The 23,129-nt window shown below is 46.1% G+C and overlaps 1 protein-coding gene across 2 annotated transcripts in view; it reads left to right on the forward strand.

Moving 5' to 3' along the window:
* The window catches only part of grm8a (glutamate receptor, metabotropic 8a), a 106,520-nt gene that overhangs the window by 43,241 nt on the left and 40,150 nt on the right, over positions 1–23,129 (forward strand). For both annotated transcript variants that reach the window (XM_088287620.1, XM_088287618.1), the window contains exon 3: positions 4,829–5,045. In XM_088287620.1, coding sequence (XP_088143746.1) covers positions 4,829–5,045 — 217 coding nt within the window. The remainder of the gene's footprint in view (positions 1–4,828; positions 5,046–23,129) is intronic.

Here is a 23,129-nt window from a genome sequence, read left to right on the forward strand (position 1 = left end):
GAGCTCGTGAGATTTATGCTTCTCAACATTACCCGACGGATAGATGATTTCAAAAGTTACCGTTTTTTTTTTACAAAAAAACACCCAAAACAAAACATTAAAATCCTTCAGTTGCGCAAAATGTTGAGTTGTGCGTTCTGCGTTGTGATGAACTGTCCTTCAATTCCCGGCGTGACCTTTTTCCTCAGCAGCAGGTGCAGATTCATCACCTCGGCCGTAAATTGTTTCCGGAATAAGTGCAGCCTTTAATAAGGTTCCTCTTGAAATTCAAATTGACCCCTAAATTCAAATTGCTATCTCGGGGCCGTGGAACGCTTCTCCCCGGGAAGCCAAGCGTTCCGTGTCGCCGTCGTTAATTCAGTCTCGCCCCCCCCCCAGCGGCTGTATGACGCGTTCACTTTTAGCTCGTGCCTCGGCACATAGGAGAATGTCACACGACGGACGTTTTGTGCTATTTGTGTGCCGAAACACACAGGGCCGTTCTCGATACCCTCGGCTAATTGAGAGGAATGCTATCCAGTAAAATTTGAATGAAGAACATTTAAAGAGATCAAGCTTGTCGGAATTTAGTGGCGTGTTTTCCGTGCCACAACATGCCATGCGGGGTCATTGCAATAACGTCAATGCTGATTTCTGTTAGCCCATCTATGGCATTTCACAGCATATGTTAGCATTAACCATAATGTGCTGACTTAAAATGGCTCATTTTGACCTTCCAACGATGTATAAAATTTGTCTTATCGTTCTGATTGTTATACGACGAAGTTGACAGCTGCCAAGTTAGCAGCGCTAACCAACCACAATGCTAATTGCGTGGGGAGAATTAGCGCTCATTTCTTGTCCAATAGCAAAGGATTCAACTTAAATAACATAGTTGATGGTTAACTTGTTCAATACCATTGACGGCTAAATACGTCAAAGATCCATTTTTTTTTTACTGGGCTGTTAGCGAATGCGTTTGAACGGCTATTCCTGCAACGACGAAGCTAATAATGCAATTACCAAACGCATGCTAAATGCTAAGCCGTGTGTGTCCTCGGAAGGCAGAGAAAGTTAAACTTGGAGACGATTTGGAAATGAAAGTGTCCTCTGACTAACATTTAGATGCTCACAATAATTAAACCTCCTTCAATCCGTCCGTCTGTCTCGTCGTTTTTTGTCTTCCTCGAGACTTTGCCTTGCATCTTCGTCTTGCTTCTTTTTGGGCTCCTATTAAAAGTTTCCCTCTTGTTGTTGTTGTTTCCTTTTATTTCTATTTTCCTACAGCTTCCGTTTCACCTATCCTCTCTCTCTCTCTCTCTTGCCATCCCTCATCTTGTGTATCTGCCTGTCGTACGTTTAAAAAAAAAAAAAAAAAAAAGATCCCACGCGGTGATTACGCTGTGATGTGGGGTGCAATCGCGGGGCACAAGCGAGCGGAATAAAAGGGAATGTCAATGTTGTTTAGTGGCAAATAAAAGCGGCAAAAGGGAGCGAGAAAGTGCAAAGTCAATGCCGTGCCTTCCGAGTTGCGAATCGATACGTTATGGAGTCGCGTGATTTAATTTGACCTCTCTTTGGATTCAAAGCCGACGCTGTAAACAACAATATTGCTTGTAGCGTAAAGAGATTTTGAAATAGTGGAAAGGTGCGCTCATAAATACGGAGCGATGGGGATGACTTTTGTGTGATATTGATCAGTATTGGCCTCTCTTTTGTTTTCATTTAGCAGCAAATTTACCGCTGTTGAATTTTTTAAAAACTTTTTTTTTTTTTTTTTGCATCAAGCACTTGAGTTTGACTCATTCACTGCCATTGACGGGTTTTGACGTTGAAAAAAGTGAATGTGTTAAGTATCTCAGTAATGCATTAAGAAAAAAAAAAATGGTCTCGTATTATTTTGATGGTGACAAAAAATGGATAAAAAAAATCCCAACCAGGACTTTTCTAGTGAGACACATCAGAAGTCTTTGCCCTCGCCGTCTCCTCGTCCCAATTAGACCCTGAACCCGACTTGGCCCGTCCAATGCCCGAGTCGCATTTCCGGCAATTAAAAGCAACAGCAGGTGCGCCTTCCCTCCTTCTTGGAACTCTGCAGGGTTGCCCCAATTAAAAAAAAAAAAAAAAAATTTTTAAAAAGACAGATGCTTGATTCTGGCTGTCCTGTTCTCCATCACCGTTTTCGTAATGTATCTTCAGACGACATCTCCCTTGAAGTTGTTTAAATGCTGATGGCTTTGATGGTGCTGGTTTGTTTTACTGGCTTACACTAATCACACCTATAAACTAAAAAAAAAAAAAAAGAATGCAATTTGCCGTCACAGCACATAAAGCAAATCGTCATGACGATCAGATGTTTGCATTTAATGTAAAGCGAGCACGTGCACGCTTTACATTCACTCGGGTTAATTAGCCGCAGACCGAGGTGATCAATCAGGCGGTCACGACAGCTCCATTATTGCAACACGCGCACGCACGCGCGTATGTCGGCATTCAGACGTTATCATCATCCCACAGATAAAGGCCGGCCTCCTCGGAAGGTCACGCGCTTTCCTCCCTAACGAGTGATATTCCGCAAGGTTCCTTTTTTTTAAAAGAGCAAATTTGGACCTGAAATTTCCTCGATTTCACTGGGCCTGGCCAAGAGGCATTTGGAAAGGTCGCTTTCGTCTGAGGGGGTCGCGGACGGCGACAGCAGTTTGCTGACATTTTCGCAATGCGCGAGTACCTCTCAACTTTTTAAAAAAAAGTTTCAATTTTTTTTTAAATGGTTTTGCGGTGCTGAATTGGACTTGACGACAACTTTATTCCAAGGAGTTTCTCCTGCCTCTAATTGAAACGCCGTTTACGGCGACATCCTTTTCCCCTCCCTTTATCACACGCGCTCTTCTCGACACACACATTCATTAGAGCAAATGGAATTATGTGGGGATTGGAAGTATAATCTCCTTCCCTCGGCGGTGTGGGTGAAACCAAGCCATTAATTTCCTGGCCGCTAACTCCCAAGTCGGCAAAAGATAGCCGCTTCCGTCTCACGCCGCGTTTCGAAATTCGACCGAAATGATCACTCGGCGGACAAATCTGCATGTATTTCAAATTTATTTTTTTTTTTTGTGAAACAAGTTCCTACCACAGGTTGTAGTGACCGCACTGGGAAATGGCGGCGTATTTGCATATTTCCTCAGTCGCTGCGCTTTTTTGTAGAATCCCAAATAACAAAAGATCAAAGTCGAGCGTTTGCGCGGGTCACTCGGTCGCCTTTCCGCCGCTCTTGTAAACAGATAAATATCCCTCGCCACCGCGCCTTTATTTCCTCTTTGAAATGGATATGCGTCGATTTGCACAAAGTGTAGGAGGGCAAGCCGAACAGGCGGCGTGCTCATTAACATATACAAACGCGCGGGCATTGTTTTACCGATTGTTTGGAGTTTTAGCTTGTTTGCCATCTGTGGCCGTGATGAATAATGCAAAATAACGCCTTTATAATTGTCATTTGTGTTGTTGACGGCGGATAGAATGCGACCGACAAACGAGAAACGCTATGTCAACATTAAAAAAAAAAAAAATTGGCAAAGAATAAACTAAATTGCAAGCTTTTTTTTTTTTTTCAAACGATGTCTATTCTAATATTCTTTCTGTAATTTCCATTCCATTTAAACAGTCTTTGATTTAAAATAGCCTTCATATTTGGTGATTTTATTTTATTTTTTTATTAATTCCAAGATATTATTCAAGTAAAAATCTGTTAAAAGCTTCACAAAAAATAGTAATCGAAAAAAATACGATAAATCGTAATTACCGATTTTTTTTATTTCTCGATTTACAAGTTGGAAAATTTTAATCGCTTGACAGCTCATTAACTAATAAATATAAATTTTATATATATATATATATATATATATATATATATATATATATATATATATATAATTAAATACATCTTATTGACCTCCCTGTCGAAATCTTTTTTTTTTTTTTGCATTTTCCTTTTAAAGTGTGGAAATCCTTCTGAAATCAATCAAACAAAACTAAAAATAATGAGCTCATTACTCTTTCCTGACAGTAATATTGTAAAGAAATGGATTACTTTCAAGTGATATGTGCTAAATGACATCACGCGAGGAACTTGCCCGACTCTTTGGGCGACCTTTTAAAAAATGCCAATGTGCCGATGCAAAGTTGCACGCGCTTCTCATATGTCACTAAAAGGGAATAAAGACGTTGAGGGATGGGCATTTTCAAATGTTATACACGCACACACACCTGCAGCGTCTGTCTTTAATTGCTTAATGTCATCGTGATCCCGGTTGGGCTGCGCTCAGCACTTTTGAACCTTCTGAAGAGTTTGTGACAGACAGCTGACACTGAAATGGATGTTTGCCTGTCGACTGCCGCTGAACTCTTTACTTTCCAATGAATGCTAATGAGACTTCTGTTTAATGTGTGTGTGCGTTCGTGTGTGTGTGTGCGTGGGTCGGGCCAGTACACACCTTGATATGTCCCTTACCATCAGCGGTAAAATCAATCTGCCTGTCAGCCGTCGAACGTGTTTAGCGCTTACAAATACCGTGTGTGTGCGATTCGGTCGCGGTCGTGGTCTCGGGCGACCCCTTTCGCATCCCGGTTCTGGTTTGTATCCACACCACCATCCTCTCTCGCTTTGAAGTGAAATTAAGTTGTATCATCTTCCCACCCGCCTCCAATTCATCTGCGGGATTAGCGAGCGCCCGCCCTCCCCCTTGGAAAGTCAGCAGGAGCCCGGCCTCCCCACCAGGACGCCTCCCAAACGGATCTCGCCTACCCCGTTTCTCTCGCTCACTTGCTCTCTCTCTCTTCGCCGTTTCTCCAGATCCCTCAGATCAGCTACGCCTCCACGGCCCCCGAGCTGAGCGACAACACCCGCTATGACTTTTTCTCCCGCGTGGTGCCGCCGGACTCCTACCAGGCGCAGGCCATGATGGACATCGTGACGGCCATGGAGTGGAACTACGTGTCCACGCTGGCCTCCGAGGGCAACTACGGCGAGAGCGGCGTGGAGGCGTTCGTCCAGATCTCGCGGGAAACGGGTAAGTAAAAAGCATTCCTCGTAGTCGTTAGATCTGCTTAGCAGACATTGTGGTGTCCTGGCCGGTGCGCCCAAATAATCCAGCGTCGTCATGGCAACGAGGCACTCTAAAGCGCCAGCCTCCCCGTCTTTTTCTGCGTGGCCTGCGTGCACTCATGGCTGACAACGTGGCGCTCTAATGCTGTCTTGGGTAGTCCTTCTGCGTCTTTGTTCAAATGGAAACAAATTTCACTTTATGCGGCCGGTCTTTAACTCATTCGCTCCCATTGACGGATTGATACGTCATTTTACCTATACTGCATGAGTTAAGGACTGAACCAAGCCAGTCTGTTTTTTGATGCCTTCAAAAATGAGCAAGACGCTGACGTCGAATGTGTATTCATTTGTGATGTCTCTCAAAGGTAAGTCAAAATGAAGGGAAAAGCCAACATGTGGTTGTATTCTTCCGTGATGTCATGTCTCTTTTCATGTCGACGCCTCACAACCTGAAATAGACGCGCATGTAAACAAAAGCAATCTAGGCCACTTCCATTTGTATCGAAGTCATCCCCCCGTATCCCCCCCGCCCCCGTCGGCATGTTCAGCTGTGTCATATTTGATCACGCATCTATTTAAAAGCGGCTTAGCAGTGAATGGGTACAATGAAGTGTGCAGTGTTAAGAGTCAATTTGTAATCACTCCCGCGTTGAGCGAACGAGTGGCGAGCGTGCGAGAGAGAGAGGGAGCAAATTGCATGAGAGTAAATGAGAGCGACACCTTAAAAGGCTGGGCTGGAATCTAGATTTTTTTTTTTTTCTTGTTGTGTGGGTGACGTCCCTGCGGCGCGTCGCATCAGCTCATGATATGCGCCAAGTGATATTGACGGATCAGAAATGGGCCCGGCTTCCTTGTCTTATTGGAAGACATCACTTTGGCAAAATATTTACTGACTGACGGGCCTAAAGACGTGAAGGCCGTCTTTGCCCCCCCCTCTCTCTCTCTCTCTCTCCCTCTCAATCTGAGCTCTTCACTCAATGTTTGTGCACGACAGCTGTGTGTGTGCGTGCAGGTCCGCGAGCTTTCATTTCCGACTCATCTCTGTGTGCATGTTTGGAGCCGGCTCGCCTCGGGGCTGCGAGCTGCGGAAGTCAGCACATCGATGTTTACCGTGGTGTCACTTCAGTGCATGCGGGTGTGCGTGCGCGTGTGTGTGTGTGTGAGAGGAGTCAGCAGATAGTGTGTGCTCCTGCCCTCTGAGGGTGTGTGTGTGTTTGTGTGTGCACGTGCAACATGCTGTGACAGCAGTCAGTCACTTGTGTACTCTCGGCACATGTGAACACAACTGGGGACGCGTCAGGAGTGGCTTACGAAGCGAGAACAGAACGGCTAACAATGGCCGCCGTATGTGGCGCTTGGAAATAAAAAAATGGAGGCATATGGTCCGTTCACGACAAATGAACAGATGTCCTCGTAATAAAGCGGATTCATTTCGACCAATTTTCAGTTTGAATCCGGATCAGATCCAGATTAAGCAGGACTGTCCATGGATCCGTTTTCTGGCCGTCTGGGTCAGCTTACTTTAGGTTATAGACGCTACATCCTGGACTGGTTTCTTCAGGAACGACAAAACTGGTTCAGTCGCAGTGCTTCCTAGCACCTTAAACCAAACAAAAAGATCCAAAACTGGATTGGATTGGCCATGGTCATGAGTTGGAAAAGGATGTCGTGCGCTCTTCCGGTCATGGATGAGATCCTGCCCCCTAGTGGAGGAGCTCAAGTTTCTTGGGGTCTTGAAACGATTGAAGACCAGAGCCTGGGTATCTAGCCTCCAGTCCCACGTCCCAATAGGTGGAGGAATACCCAGAATTCGCTGGAGGAACTGTTTCCCAGCTGGCCTCGCATCACCGTAGAATCCCCTCGGGAGGGCTGGATGAAGTGGCCGGGGAGGGGGATGTTTTCAGAATTTAGTATGTTGGATAGAATTAATTGTTGGATCTGGACTTAGTTTCGATAAAGGTAACCCTGAAGTTCTTTATCTCCTTGCTAAGTCTTGTTAGTGTAGCCTCGTCGACCGGAGATGATATTGATGTGAGGCACCTCTGGACTGCGAAAACAAACGCATCATCACAGTAGCACGTGCATGTTTCGAGAAATAGGTAGGCATCGTCTTTTTTTTTATATGCACGTGCAACCGCAGGGAATTTCCTGGTGATTATTTTGTGATTGCAGTGCGATGATTGCATCCCTATGAAGCGCTCCGCATTCTAATGGCGGGCATCCATTTTAATTGGCGCGCCATTGTTTACTCGCCTCAGTGAGCGCGTTTGCATGCTAATGTCGTAAGCACGCCACGGAAGAACGGGACCTAAGGTGGCCGTGGCAACCGTTTGTTGCTGACGATCTGCAGGATGCCGCCGCGTTTCAAGCGGGATGTGCCCTACTTCTGCGTGCAGCCCGCTATGTTCGGCTCCCTGGAGGAGCCGCCGAGAAGAAAAAGTTTGGCGCAGCTAATTTTTCAGTCCACATGACAGTCAGCAAAATTTTTGTGGTTAAAAATGACTGCTGTGGGCGCAAACTTAAAATAGCTTTTTGTGGGAGCATCCTGGATTCTCATGTTGTAGCATGTTTGCGTGTTGTTGTTGCATGTGGAAACGTCATAATTGGCGCTTTGATGATGCCTTCAAAGTATCATTGAGGCCTTGATTGTTATTTTGCCTCCTCCAAGGAATTTACTGCCCACTCTCCTCCATTTTTCAACTCGGATTTTGTGTTTGTAGGAATTGCGGAATGAACGTTGGAATCCAGGATGTCGACGTATGTCCCGAATAGATTGAAACCGGATCTGATCCAGATCCAACAAATCAACAAAAGTCGTCATATTATAGTTTCTGGAGGAGCTTGACCCGCTTTTGGCGATCGCGATATATCGCCGGCTTGATTGATTTGCCCGTTGACAAATGCGCAAGACTTGGCAGCAGTTTCCGCTCTCTGGCCGCTCTCGGAATTTAAGGTCTTCGGAAATCTTTACAACATTGCAGCCAACCTGCTGTCACCTCCGTAGATTCGACGCTTTTGCCCTGTCAAGCGCTAATAAAACTCGGCATGACAAACACATTTTGTTTCTTCCGAGGCTCTCGTATATCCTCGGCGGCGGCGGCATCGGTGGCTTTGTGTCCGTCGGCGGTGGCTCGCCTCTCGACATCGTGTCACGTAGCACTTCAAAGCGGTGATAATTCACGTCGACCATCTGTGATCTGCGCTTGGATTTTCTTGAACGGAACAGGACGGCTTATCTCCGGCAGGGGAAAGGCCAGTGAGTTTCAATCTGCGGCGGAGCGGAATTTTTCCGCTGTGTTGCCGTCTTGATTTTTATTGCTCAGCAAAAGATGCAGGTGTTCCAGCGGGGAGGTGGGGTTCTTCTAGGTAAAGGGGGCGCCCTCCCCCTCTCCTGCTGTGGAAATTGATGTCCACGCCTCGCTATAGCTTGACTTGGCAGCACATTGTAAAGCATATGTAAAGCTGAAATGTGCTTAAAAATACCAGAAACGCTTTTAAAAGCAAGCCGTGACCTACTCTCGCCTCCTGGCGCCGTTCTTGCATGACCCACATAGATGCGGCGACTTTTGGGCCAGAAGAACCCTCGCACCGGCGGCTCCGCCGAAGCCCAACCGGCAATGACGACGGCAAGAAAAATGAGAACGTATCAATCATTTATGTCCAGATTCATTTCATTAGTTCCCGAGCTCCAAACTAATCTGCCACCTCGCAGAGTCTCTCCTCTTTCGTTGCCCCCCCCCCCATGTCCCCCCTCCTCACAAAGACGACTTGTCTTTATCATGATCACGTCTATTCCTTGCCCCGCTGTGAATGTTTTCTTCAAAGGAGCGAGATAAAACAAATCTTGACTCAGAAGACATTTTGATTCATGTCACATGGATTGTACAGATCAAGAACTGTCTTGTAATTGAAAGACCCCAAGGACAAGGTCCTTGGTACTGCTGGGGAAGCTCCCGCCCCCGCCCACATGTGACTAATGGGCCAAGCAGAGATGTCACCTTACCCTCAAGGTCTGTAAATCCGTTTGTCTGGCCTGTCTGGAAGTATCTTTTTAACTAGGTGCTCGAGAAACGCACCTGCGCACCACCTGCCAAAACTCAGGTCATAGAACCTTTGTCTATTTAAAGATGCTGTTTTCTCTTCTCTTCTTCTTCCAAAAAAATGGTCCTCACCAAATCCTCACAGCTGCCAACGACACTTGATTCTTTATATTTTGGTGCTGAGATCATTGTACGTTGGTGGAATTCATATTTCATTCTCAAGGATGTTGCAAATGCTCTTTGACGCAACGTTGTCCCCCGGGTCACTTTAGCTCCCCGCTTCTTGTCCTTCATTAGACTCATTAGAAATGTTGGAGGTTTCATCTGCGCGCACGCTGAGTCACGCGCGCCGATGTGCTTACGGGGGGTTTGTGCGAGTGGGTGTTGTGTGAGCATCAGCCCGTCCATGTGTCACTAATTAAAGCCGCCTTGGTATTCATCTCAAGGTGAAGTTGTCTTTGGAACGTTCAACGTGGAAGAAGGCCCACGCGCTCGCACTCGGCTCATCCTTGACACGGCTCGCGTTTTCCGAGTCGGAGCTGCCCCTCAGCCCTCGGTGTGATTCATTTGACTCCAAATCATCGTCCGTAGGTCATTAGCATGGACGATTGGATTAGAATGGAGGTGATGCCGGCCGTATGGTCGCGACCTCCCGGCTGGGCGAAACCAACGATATCCGTTAGGCGTTAACAACCCCTTTGTGGCGCGCATCGCCGTCTCCACAGGACGTTAAAAGATGGTCATTATGACCTGAGCACAAATTTCTTCCCATCTGGCTCAAACGGCCGATTTCAATCACGTATGATGACCAAGCAGAATTCCCCGCCGAGTCACTGAATTGATTTGGTCTTTGCTCGGTGATCATTGGTTATGATTTGCCGGTTTGGCTCAGTCGTTCTAGTCCAGTGTGGGGAGAGGGGGGGGGGGGGGGGGGGCACGTGTGACCCTGGCGAACATGCTTTCCCCCCGCTGTAGTACAATAAAGTGTAATTGCACATCCACGCCAGTAGGGGGCAGTGGCGCTTTCATTGCCCATTGTGCGCAGCGAGTATTAGCTTTGTTTTGGAACGAAAATAAATTATTTGGAGAGTGAGTGCTGGTTGTGAATAGTTTTTTTCATGCTAGGGGCGGGGCATAACTGAAAATAATTGAAGCACTGTTCTAGTCCATCCTGAAGGTGTTTGGTGGGCTCGCAACCAAACTCGTTCAAGCGTGCCTTCATGGATCTGGATTCCTTGCGTCCTATTGGTTGTTTTGCACATTACCGTCCATTAGCGAGCGTAGTGGTTGTACAGGCCGCCCCCTCCTCGCGTGACACTCCCATTTGTAGCGCCTTCCTCCCAGTCTTGCTGCTAATAAATCACCCGCGCATGCCCACACGTGCACGTTCCCAGAGACACACGCTCATATCGTCTTCGCCTCCAAAGATTGCGAGCACACGGCCGTCGTCCGACAGGCCCCGGCTGATGGATGGCGGGCCGGCGAGAGGCTGATTAGCCCGAGCGACTGGGCCAGAATTACAACTGTGTCGGCCGTCGCGATTGCATTGTTACGCTAGCAACAAGCCGTGCCGGAAAAGCCGGGATGTGCGGCGAGGGATCGATGCTCTCCATCCATCTCGTTTGACTGCTCGTTTCTCTCCGTCGTCGTTCAGTCGTCTGTCAATCTCCTCGCAAATTATTCACCGTGAGCTTCAACGGAATTCTTTTGATCTGTCCGACGGAACGTAAGCAATAATTTGAGGTCGGGCCCGGGATTTGTGTTGACTAATCGACTATTTGGCTTAATTGGATCTCGATTTAAATTTTGGTATGAAATCGAAAACGCCTCGCAAAATGTAAGCGTTTATACTGCGCCCGTTGTCATTACGGGAAAAAAAGTCGTGTCAAGCATCAAAGTGGCGCGCTTCCCTTCTCATATTTACATCGAAATGGATGTTCGGCGCCAAAGACCCAATTATGCCGCTCTGCAATTCAACCTGACAAATGCCGATCGCCGCGCGGAACATTCCGCTACTTCTTCTCGGCAAACTTTGACAGTGGCGCCGTCATTTATTCGCGCAAAAACCCGTCATTTGAAAACATTTTTCTTGCTGTGACAAATCTTTTACGATTCAAATGAGAAATTGTAATTTACGCAGCACTGTATGTGCCACCAGCCCATATTTTTCCTCTTGATTTTTTTTCCCATTACATTTGCAGCCTCGTTAAATCTCATTCACTACCGGCCGAGTAAAAAAAAAAAAAAAAAGGATCTTTGACGTATTTATCCGTCAATGGTAATAAATGAGTTCATCTGGACTGGATTCACATTATTTTGTTTGCCAAAATGCGTCGTCATCCTCCCCTCCCCTCCGCAGCGTCATCTTCCGCTTTTAAGTCTGCTGCTGCAAGCGACTTTCAGAACTCTCGTCAAACTTTCTCGGGCTCAAAAATGGAAACTTTTCCGCAATTAAATGCCGGTTGACAATTTACGTCTTGACTTATTTGATCCGAGATGGACGCAAAAGGGCCGCATTACGCGTGCATAGATTCATCACCTCGTCCCGCCACAAAGTACGGATTTAGTCAATGTGTGTGTATTGAGATGCGGCTGCTGTGTTGCCATGGCAACGCAGGCAGAGGAACGAGAAGAAAGTTTCCGACTTGTGCTGTGTTTTCCTTGTTGCTTCTGACCGACTTTCTTCTCCTTTTCCCACCCACGCTGCGGTCAGATGCCGCCAGAGATGCGCCACCCCCCCCTCCCAAAAAAAAAAAAAAAAAACAACTCTTTAGACGCCGTCAAGCATCTTAGATTAATTTGTAATACGCAGCGTTGCCGCTCACGGGGGCCGACTCATTTGGGTCATTTCTGCAGTTTAAAGCAATTAGAGGAAAACAAGATAAGGCTCGGGAAAAAAAAAAAAAGAGGGAAGAGCACCGTCCCGATCCGCTCCAGGCGCGACCTTATTCGAAATTCATGAGGTGAGGAAAAATCGGAGGAAATGCAGCACGGCGAGCGCTGAGCAGATGCGATTGTCGACAAGCTGCGTTTTTGCCGCTTATAGGGCCAAGTCGGCGTGTGCGCGGAATGTATATATGCCGCCGTGCGGCGTTCTCGTGCACGCACGGCCGCCAAGAGCTCTACTTTTATCACTTTTTGTTTTTTGTCGATGCGGTTTGGGATGAAGTTGTAAATGGGAATGGCGATGTACTTGGACAGGGGTGTGCAAACTTTTGGATTGGCGGGCCACAACGGGTTCTAAAATTCGTCCAGATGGAAAAAAAAAAATACATTTAATTTTAAATGAAGGTGAACAAAAGCATGACAACAAAATATCTGTCTTTGACACACCACATTATTTAGAAATTAAAACATTAACAGGGTTTATTCTTTTAATTTTTTTCCAAGTTTGGCGGGCCGAATTAGAATGTTTAATGTGCCACATGTGGCCCCCGGGCCGTAGTTTGCCCACACCCGTACTAGGAAATATGCAATTTATTTTTTTAGATTGTCGTGCAAAATACGAACGCCACGAGCTCTGGCATATGACCAATTTTAATTGATGGTGTTTTCAATTATTATATATTATTAAAGACCCAATTCTCGCCCCACACACATAAAAAAAAACAAAAAAAAAAACGGCCGCCTGCAGGTCTAATCCATTCTTGGTAAACTGACAAATTGTCAGTCGGTTATTTCCCGCGCAACGTTAGCAACAAAGAACCAGATCTCATTTGCGGCTTTGTATCGACTTTTAGCGGCTCACATCTGCGGGATGGCGCCGAGGCAGCCTGTTAAATTGAAGAAGTCAGCTGTGATTTATTTTTTTTTATTTCTTTACGAAGCTCCTTAAAACAACTTTTGGAAGTTGTCTTAAAAAATCTCCCACTGATCTGACTTCTTGGGGCTTTTTTTTCTTTTTTTCTCCTTTTTCCCCATATATATATATTTTATATATTGTGCTGCCAACGTCAGGATCAGTTTGACTCGTCTTTGCTCACAAGCAGCTGGAAGGCCTGAAAATGTCTTTCTTTCCCCGAGCCAGTATTTAAAGTTCAGCTGCGGCTGAAACTTTAACGCTCCGCTGCTGCATTTTTAGCTCCAACTTAAGCTTTGCGTTCTTTTCTCCACACAATTTTTAAGTCGTAAAAATATCAACAAAAAAGTGACAAAATGCAGTTTACCTTTTGCTGTGATTAAAAAAAATAAATAAATAAATAAAAAACATCCGCTGCTGTGTGTGTGTGTTGATGTCAAATCAACTTCTGAGCTCGTAATCGCGTTACGCACCTTTTGGATCCGCCGAAGATGAAAAACACCAAGGTGACGGCATGGAAGAGAATGCCAAGGCAACTCCGTGGGTGTGTCGATTCGCTCAACACGAGACTCGGTGTGTTTGTGCAAACATCCCGATTAGACGCTGTTTATAATTAGATCATTTTAATCGCTTCAAAGTCCCCGCGATGCTGTCAGGCACGCTTGTATGCAAATCGTCTTCCGTCCTATCGCCGTCAACTTGGAGACTCAGCGAAGAAGAGGGGATGAAAGTTTGGAGGCGGGCCAGTCGCGAACCTCCACGGATGGATATTATCTTGCCGAGTTTGAGTGCTGACTTTGAACATTTGCGAACGCTTACTGTGATTTAAAAATCCCTCTCAACAGCGATTGTAGAACTTCCAGCAAAAGCGTTCTTGCGCTTTATTATCAGCGTCGTATGTTTTAATAGTAAATGAGCACATTCAGTTCAAATGAAGCTGGGGGGAAAATGTGGAATTTGGATGGTTCATGCGATACAATTGGCTCGGACGGTGGAACCTCTCCGTTCCATCTCCCGTTTGGTCAAATTACGTCAGTCGACTCAAAGGAAAATACATCGTCAGTAAAAACAACGGCATAACTAGCGTCATTTTAACGAACAATGCAAAAGGCAAAAGGAGGAGCAACACATGTAGACGGACAATAAAGCAATTCTACCAGGCATATATTCTTTATCCTCGGTGAAAAAGTCACTAAGTTTAGTTGTGATTTATGCTTTGAACTCATTCACTACCAGCCGAGTAAAAAAAAAAAAAAAAATGGACGTCTTTATCCGTCAATGGCACTCAATGATTCAAATGACTCGGAATGTGGTCTTAATTCCTGACACTGATTGCGCAATTGTCCGTGCGCGCTCGTCGATAATGTTTACTTGCGCGGTTCCTCTGGCTGCCGTGAGCCCGTTCAGGTATTTGCGAATTCATAAGTCAACACTCGCATGTGCCAAAACGCACAAACCCGGCGGCGAGATGACGCTGCGGGATGAATGGCCTTAAGCCCCCTCGTTCCCCGTCCAATTGCTCTGCTGAGCCGCTTTCTTTTTTTTTTTTTTACCATTACACCCTGATCGCATGTAAGGAGGCCAAGGTTTTTATTTATTTATTTATTTTTTGGGATGATTTCACGACCCGTCTTCCCACCATATGTCTTCATGAAGCGCCGCGTGTGCGGGGTCTTTCGCTTCCCTGCAGTGTGCATTTCCTCGCGTGTGCCCGCTCAAGCGGCGAGAGAAGCCGTTGGCAAGTCAATGCAAGCAGGCTTGTCTGTATCTCCACACTTAATCGATGAATCATTCCTGTTTTGTAGGTTGCAACCAGACAAATATTGAGCACTTCCAAGTCGTTGCTGCATGCATGAGGAAAATTTTTAAAAAAAATAAATAAATAATAAGCCCACAACAATCCGTCAGCTAATTAGATTGGCGCTTTTTTTTTTTTTTTTGAATGAGCTTAATTGGCAGTGCAGCTGTTTGTCCAAATGTGCGCATGCCGACGATGAGATAATCACTGGGAAAACCACGGCGCTGTAAAGTGCAAGATCGTCGTTATTCCTCTCCAAGTCTATCAGCGGGCCTGGCAATATTTCGTTTGATTTGTTTATTTATTTGCTTTGAAAGGCGGAAGCGGCATTTAAGACGGCGCCACTTTAAAAGTCGCATTTGTTGTCTGGGTGGCAACGCATTTGCATAAAGAAAGGGATTTCGTGGCATTACTGTCGAGTTTGCTCTGCGTTGGAGAGTCACTTGTGCGCTCGCGAGGTCTGAAATTTGCTTATCTTCCAGTCGACGGTAAGATGGGAGGAAATATGAAGAGCGCCTCCATTGGGGCGGATTTGATTTGCATTTTGATAACGCTCACCTGCGACGCCATTTATAACCGTTTAATGTTGTGTAAAAAAAAATCTATAAAAAAATGGGTAAAATTATATCGCGTTTTTTGATTCAATTTGCAATTTCCTTCGCAACGTTAACAAATATGACAAAAAATGTCATTATATCATTCAATCCATAATACATAGATACCTTTTTTAAAACATAGTCCCTGCCTCCCAAAGACGTATTTATACGTCTTAGCATTTTTAAAAATTGTTCTATTTATTTTTTTGGCGTCATAACTCTAAATGTCCTTTAGCATAGCTAAATTGATTAAAAATCTAATTTTGGAGACCAATTCTTGTGTAAAATCGCAATAGTCTTTGGTGCAAATATTATTGATGAGATTATAAATATGTTATATACGTTTGACACACGATTTACATAAAGTACCCCAAAAAAAAGCCGTGCTGCTGTAGCATAAGCTAGCATTAGCACCTAGCGCCAAAGCCGACTCGAATGCGCAGCGCGGCGGTCACGTGACTCGCGCCGCCGGCCTAATTAATCAACGAGGCGGACCCCGGCATCCAAAATGGCGCCTGTCTGATCTATTACCGGGACCCGAGTAGGCATTCGGAGTCCGACGCTGTGCATTTTTTTTTTTTTTTTTTTGCACTCCTGCGACCTGCTGCTGCTGCTGCGGCCTCACTCAAACAAATTGAGATTGAGAAATGGAGGGAGAGCCCGAAGCGGGAAGGGGAAAGATGAGCGATGCGCGCGGGGAAGAGAAATCTCATAAGCTCCTTCCACTCCCTCACTTCCTCTCCTCTCGCTGTTTACCATCAGTGCAGACAGACGAGCCCCGCAGTCAATTACAGGTGCTTGTTAGACTATAAATGGAGCAAAGAAGTCATGTTGCCCTTCCAGGAGAATACAAATGTAATTTGTCGGAGCACACCGCAAATGACAACACAACTGCACTCCCACCTCAACTCGACCGGATTTGTGATCCTGTTTTCGTAAAGTTTGACTTTTTTTTTCTCATTGGTGACAAATTCTTGAAAGAAAGTTTCTTTTGTGATCTCTTTTCATCGCACCGCCGAGATTTTGCGTAATCCACCCGACTTCAAGTGGACCTTCTTTGCGTATATGCTCAGCGAGCCGGCCGGGAATCAAAGAGCATATATTTTTTTTCCTCACTTATGCGCCATCAAAGTGAGCCGAGCGATTGACTTGACTTTTTTTTTTGTTTAAATTAGACCTTCCGTGTAGACTGAAGCCGAATGAGCTTTTCTTTCCCTCCGTGACTGACAGGCAGATTAGCGTCACTGTATTGATCTAGAGACGCGTTAAAACCTTTTCCCACCGTCTGACCTTGTGAATGCGCTCTTTGAACACCTGAAAATGAAGTCACACCTAAACCTGCTTTGATTGCTTTTGTCTGGCGTTCAGGACTCAATAAACAAGTCCTTTTTATTTAGATCATGCCAATTTCGCTACGGCATTTATCGCACTGCACTTAACACGAATGAAGCGAGCCTGTGCTACCGAGGACTTGGTGATGGAGGCAAACAGAACTCTTTGGGGTCAGAATAGAGGGACTTGAGGTCAGAAAAGCACAGGATCGAGGGGTTGCGCAATCCGGGGAAGCACAGGACGACAACTAGCACCTGGTCTTTGTAAACCTGTAAATGAAGTCACGGCAAAACTTCTTTTGATTGGTTTGGTCTGGCGTTCTGAACGCAAGCAACAGGACATTTTTATTGCTATAGCGCCAATTTCACAACGACAGTTATCGCAATTAACACATCGAGCATGGCGACACCATGTATAAATATAACACAGTGAACAATCCTGTGCTACCAACGACTTGGTGATGGAGGCCAGGGGAAAAAAAAAACGAAAGAAGAAACCTCAAACAGAACTCTTTGGGGCGACAGCATAAAGTGCCGGAGGTTAGCTCGACAGAAAAGCACAGGATTGATTGGTTGCGCAATCGGGGCAGGCGCAGGACAACAACTGGCACTTGCTCTTTGTCCACCTGAAAATGATGTGACGCCTAAAACTTCTTTTGTCTGGCGATCCTGAACTCAATAACCAAAACATTTTTATTTATATAGGGAGGCACAGGACAATAATTAGCACAACAGCTGTTTTGAAAACTAAAAATGTACTAAATTAAATTTTTTTCCACCGCCAATCTAGAACGTAGTCCTCCAAGACAGAAATAGAAAAAAAAAATAAAATCAAGATCACCTGGCAGTCTTCGGGCAGCGTAACTAAGAGATTAGCCGGAACGATCCTGAGTCATCCCTGACTAAAAGCTCAAATTCAATTAATTTCAATCCGTGCAAAGCAGATGTCCTCATAAATACGAGTGGCGTCGACCTGGATTCTCATCGTACGCTTCCCGACGTGCGGAATGACTCACGCCGACATTCTCTCACCGGCAACTCCAGGTGCGACCCAACCTATAAATGGCACCGCCACTGGTTCCGACAAGCAATGATTGGAAAAGACATCGAGCAGCCATCGCGACACCTGCTTCCTTTTTTGGCGCTCTCTCTTATCCTCACAAATTTTCGAACCCGCACATGCTCAATTCTCCCGCTGGCCCGTCCGTCCACGCTCTCTCTCTCTCTCTCTCTCTCTCTCTCTCTCTCTCCAAAACGCTCCAGAGCGCCGGAGTCAAGTGTCCTGTGTCTTTTGCTTTATTGAAATGCCATCGTGTCTCTTGAGGGTCAGCACATATGTCACACTGCGTGTACTCGTCACACACGACCCGAAACATTCGCTTTGACGGGGTCAACGGCGAGGGGGGTGGAGGGGGGATCTTCTCAACGTCTCGCCGACGAGACGCTTCGGATACATTTGACGAAACTGAAGATGATTTTGTTGGATCTGGAGCTGGCGTGAGTGAATACGAATTGGGATGCTCTTGTGAAGCTTTCATTTAAATATCTCCGCTCTCTTTGTTGAAAACATTTTTTTTTTTCAGTGCAGGTGCGGAGAGGCTGGTTTAAAAAAAATAGAAAATAAATTCACATCCCCTATAGGCATCTATAAACCCAAATAAATAAATCATATGGTGCGGGGAGAGGTGCTTAGCGGTCGAAATGGAAGAAGGCGGGTCCCTCAGGGTGGCGCCGAACGTGGGGTCGACGTGAAGGTCTTCATTGCGAGTTTACGCGGCGGCCCCCGCAGGACATTTAAATTTCACGGGCTACGTACACGTAACGTTTGATTGCATCGGTTACGATGTTGGGCCTCAGCGCGAACCGGAGATGAAAATACAATCGGCCGTATTCGTGGGCCGCATTATTGATGTTCGCCCTCATCAAAGAGCGGCGCGTTAAATCTTTCATACAGCGCCAGCGTGGATTGCTTGATTGTTTCTTTTATTAGAACCGAATCAGATTCGGCTCCTCATTGCGTTCAACGCCTCATCAAGGAGCGAAGACGACTGGATTAGAAATTTTCGTTTGGGAACATTTCATGAGTCTGAAGCGTTTCTGGCCCAAAAAAAAAAAAAAAAAAAAAATCACTCGCCGCCGATTTCAAAAGTTCTCACGCGGCGTAAAAGCATGCAGGTTGAGTTAATTGGACCCCTCCTTCTCGCCCCACGTCACGTTCATGCTTCATCTCATCAAACCTCGCCTGTTAATAATCATTTAATTGCCAGCAGTCGCCCCTCAGCCTCCTAATTGGCTTGTCGGCTGCAAACGTGCACGTGCACGTGCATCCCGTGAATGATCCTCGTCCCCGTTGGAAATCGCAATAAAAGAATGTTGTTCATTGTCTGACAGGTATTTCGGAATGAAGGATAATCCGTTTACGGTCCAAAGCGCGTTTGTTTGTTGGCTTATATCTTGGAGCGAAATGTTTTGTTCCGTGTGTGTACTCATTAATAAGCGTGTGCGCGTATTGTCACTTTAAAGCCCGCCGCGATATGCGCGTATTGTCACTTTAAAGCCCGCCGCGACTGGTGTCTGGCCGGCCTGATTCGTTTTGCGCCAATCGCGGCTTATGTTGTCCTTTCATGGCCTTAATTACCCGCCCGCCAAACGTGCGCGTTTGTGCGTTGCCGCGCGCGTACGGTTAATGTTCCCGGCACACGCTTTTGTTCCGACACGGGCGAAAAACACAAGCTGGCGCCGAGTTTGACTGAGCTTTAGTACATTGTCGCGTGCAGATGTTCCACCGCGTTCACAAGAGCAGCAGGTGCTCGCTTAATTATTTTATTTTCTTCATCCGTAATAATCCCCCCGCTGTTCACCCGCTACATACCGAGCTGAGCGCTTAATAATATTGACGGAAAATGTCGGCGTGGTGCAGTTACGGCGCCTACCTTTTGGGATGAAGAGTAACGGTCGCCACCTAAAGCGGTCGTCACTATAGAATGGATTGGTCGCATGATGGACTCTTGTGGAATTTCGCTCCGGTGGTCAACGTAGGTAAGGACCGGACTGGGTCACTAGCAAAGTTTTTGTTACCCGCAGATTCAACGATGCATTTGAATTTTTTGTCGACATTTCAGAGAGACATGTCAAATGAAATTGGAAATATACTCAACAAACACGCCACCTCTGCGAAGGCTAGCTTCAAAATAAAGCTTAGCAAGCAATGCAAGGAAGTCATTGATGGCTAACTTGATTTCCGTTTTTTGGACGTTTCGGGTTTCCTTATCGCGATTTTATTTATCGTGACGTAGACATCGACGCCATCTCAATCGCTAATTTTGGACGCTAACAAAGTGCTAGTTCATTACGCCGTCATGGTATGATACGGAACAAAGTCTCCGGCGTTAGCGGCTAGCTGTTAGATCAAAAGCTTTTTTATTTATTTATTTTACTGCTTGTTCAACATTGTTGACTTTTATTACTTTCAGGTCTTTTTTTTCATTCTGAAAAAAAAAAACAAGCTAAATAAAGTTTTTGTCTATAAAAGACTTTTTAGCTCTTAATTTAAGAAAACTGATCTCAAAATGGGTTGTCATTTTATGTCTCGCCTTATATTGCGTTAAATTGCGTTCCTAAATCCTCAACGGTCATATTAGACATTCGAAATTGATTGGGTCTTTTTTTAAATTTTTTTAACGAGCTGATCGATCCGTGATCCGATCCAAAGCGCGACTTATGTGATCCGTCGCCGCACTAACCTGATCCGACGAGATTTGATGGCGGTGTCAGGGCTCTTGGCAGCCGTCGGTAGGCCAACTGGCAGCCTTCCAACCATCGACGGCAATTTCCGTAATTTGATTTGTAAACGCTTCATCCTTGCCCCGCAATTGACCGCCATTGACCCCACGGCGCATCATTTCATTTCAACTCCCCACCCTCTGAAAAAAAACTCACAAAATGTCTAAAGCACAATCTTCAAAATGGACTTCTTTGTGCACCTGTCGCCTCCACATTTTCTCCGCATGATCCTTTGGTATTTTCTACCCGCTGGCCCGATTATGAAACGATCGCAGGACATTATTTGGAGGATGACTCGTGGCGGCGCAAGGACGAAGCGCCTGTCCGATTCCTGGAATTCGACGAAATGCTTAACAGAGACAGATTTGAGGGCTGACATAAAGAACGAGGTTGTCGGTCTGTGAACAGAAGGGGGGAGGATATTAAGAGATCTTTACGCACCAAAGACTGACTGAACTCTAAAGACCCTGCGAGGGTTTGACGCAGGCCTTCGGAAAAACAAACCGACGCAGACGAAACCTTTAAGTGGAAGTGAAATGGCGATGAGGATCAGGTGAGGCTGACAGACGACGGATGGAATTAATTTTGAGCGTATCAAAAGACTCGGGATAAAAGGTGCTATTGATAAGCTGCAACCTTTATTTGATGTCTCCCAACCCGTCTCTATTAGAAAGGTCACAAGCGTATCATCTCATCGCTTGGAAACTCTGTATTTCTTTGGGAAGTGAGCGTTAGCCTCTGTATTTCTCGGGATCACCTCGTTTTGGTGATTAAATCGTCCGTGGGTACGACTGTGCCCGTTGTTTATTCCACTTTTGTCCCAGAGGTCAGCCGGTTATCGGTTGATCGGTTTTCCGAGACTTTGCGGTCACAAAATCGGGATCGGAGCAAGGTTGTGGAATGAAAACGTCCTCAGCTTTTGAACAGTGCCTTTGTTTTTTTGGGGGGGTCCAAAGAGGACGCTAAATCAAGCGTCCCTGATTCCGTCGCGTTACCCGTGGTCTTGTTTACAGTAACGGATCGCTCAAAATGGGGTTTGCACGGACAGTTTTGATTTAGCAACTTGGGACCAAAGCTAATCTCAATCAGACGCACGAGATTTCCGGCGATGAGAGCCGCTCAATACTCGGCGCCGCCTCGCAATCAGATTTGCCGATTAATCAGTCGCGGAGCTATACCTCAATGTAAGCGTCAGAATCGCACCCCCTAGTGGGAAAAAGAGCAATTACATTGGATGGTGATGTCTGCTGGACTGCCGGAAACAACATTTTGACACGTTTACACGAACACAATCGTAATTCAGTCATCGAGTCAGGATTCCGGTGACATTAATCAGCCAGGTCGGCTCGGTTTCACCGCACCTGTTGCGCAGTTTTGCATATTGTCCTGATTCTGTGTGTTCGGTCCCAGAATGAAAGAAACGCTGGATCACACACTCCAGAGGGACTCCAAAAAATCCAGAGACTTCTCTTGTATTTCTGTCATGGCCGAGGGAGGGATGACTCGACGAGGCACTTTCACGCGAGAATAGCCCCGCCCCCCCCCCCCCCCCCCCCCCCCCCTTTGCTGCCTTCCTGGCTAAAACTCATTCATGCTAGCATAGAAGCCGTGTTCATGTAAATCGTTTTCCATCTCGCCCCTTTTGTGTTCACACCCCCTCCTCACCCCCCCCCCCCGAGTACCAGCTGCTATTCTGCTCCTTTCCTTTTTGGGCGCATCTGAAGCACCTGCGTGTTATTGAATCTTTGACGCATGAAAGGCGAGAAGGGGGATGATAAAAAAAAAAAAAAAAAAAGAGAGGCCGCTAGAGTGTCGAGAAGAGGGGGGGGGCGTGGTACTCTAACGTCTTGCCCCTCTCTAAGCAAACATTTCGGTTAAAGTGCTGTAAATATTGTTTAGCCCATTTGCGTCTCGTTTATAGCCTCTTTGTGTCTCCCCGCTTCAGCAGCTGGTGATTCAAGCTGTACAACCTTTTTTTTTTTTTCTTTTTTTTTGTAAGGCAAGGTCCACAACGTTCCTGGCAAGAGCACTTAAATCAAGCACGCACTTTCCTTTTACCGATCCTCTGCCGTCTACATTTACATTGACTTGCGAGCACTGCGCGGTAGCGGCGACTTTCGTTAGCTAACTGACGGCGAATGCTAGCATAGGCGACGATTAACATCTGCCGGACTGAGTCGGAAGCTTTCAAGCAACGGGTATTGGAACACATTCGGTGCAGCAGCACCTGTTGACAGACAATGTAGAACTCGCAGTGACGTACCGGATTCTTTATCTTCTGCACGGAACAAATCTAAGGAACCCACTTGTATTCTAGGCAGGACTCCAGGGAGGAAAGTAAATTTCTAACAAGTCCACTTGCAGTTGTAGTTTGGTGAGCGGCGCCGAAACCCGAAAAGCTGAGCCAATTATACCGTCTCCGTTTTCATTGGCTTATTTCTCTAAGCTTTTTTCTCCAGTCTACTGTTTCCTCGCCATTAGCTAGCGGAGGGCTCAGCTACTAAGTCGACTTTCCAAAATCCTGAACGAAACCTCCCAGACGTTGCGGCTGACTTTTATTTGCAATCACACAAATGAAATTGCTTCGGCGGTCGGGGGTGAGAGGGGAGGAGGTTGCTGCAATGAAAAAGATTGCAATCCGGGTCCCTTCATTGCACGGTCGAGGTGATGTTTCCATAAATCTCCCTCGCCCGGCCCGGCCC

The sequence above is a fragment of the Idiotropiscis lumnitzeri genome, chromosome 2 (assembly GCF_059441095.1).
Source record: "Idiotropiscis lumnitzeri isolate Australia: NSW breed Sydney's pygmy pipehorse chromosome 2, RoL_Ilum_1.0, whole genome shotgun sequence".
Lineage (NCBI taxonomy): Eukaryota > Metazoa > Chordata > Actinopteri > Syngnathiformes > Syngnathidae > Idiotropiscis > Idiotropiscis lumnitzeri.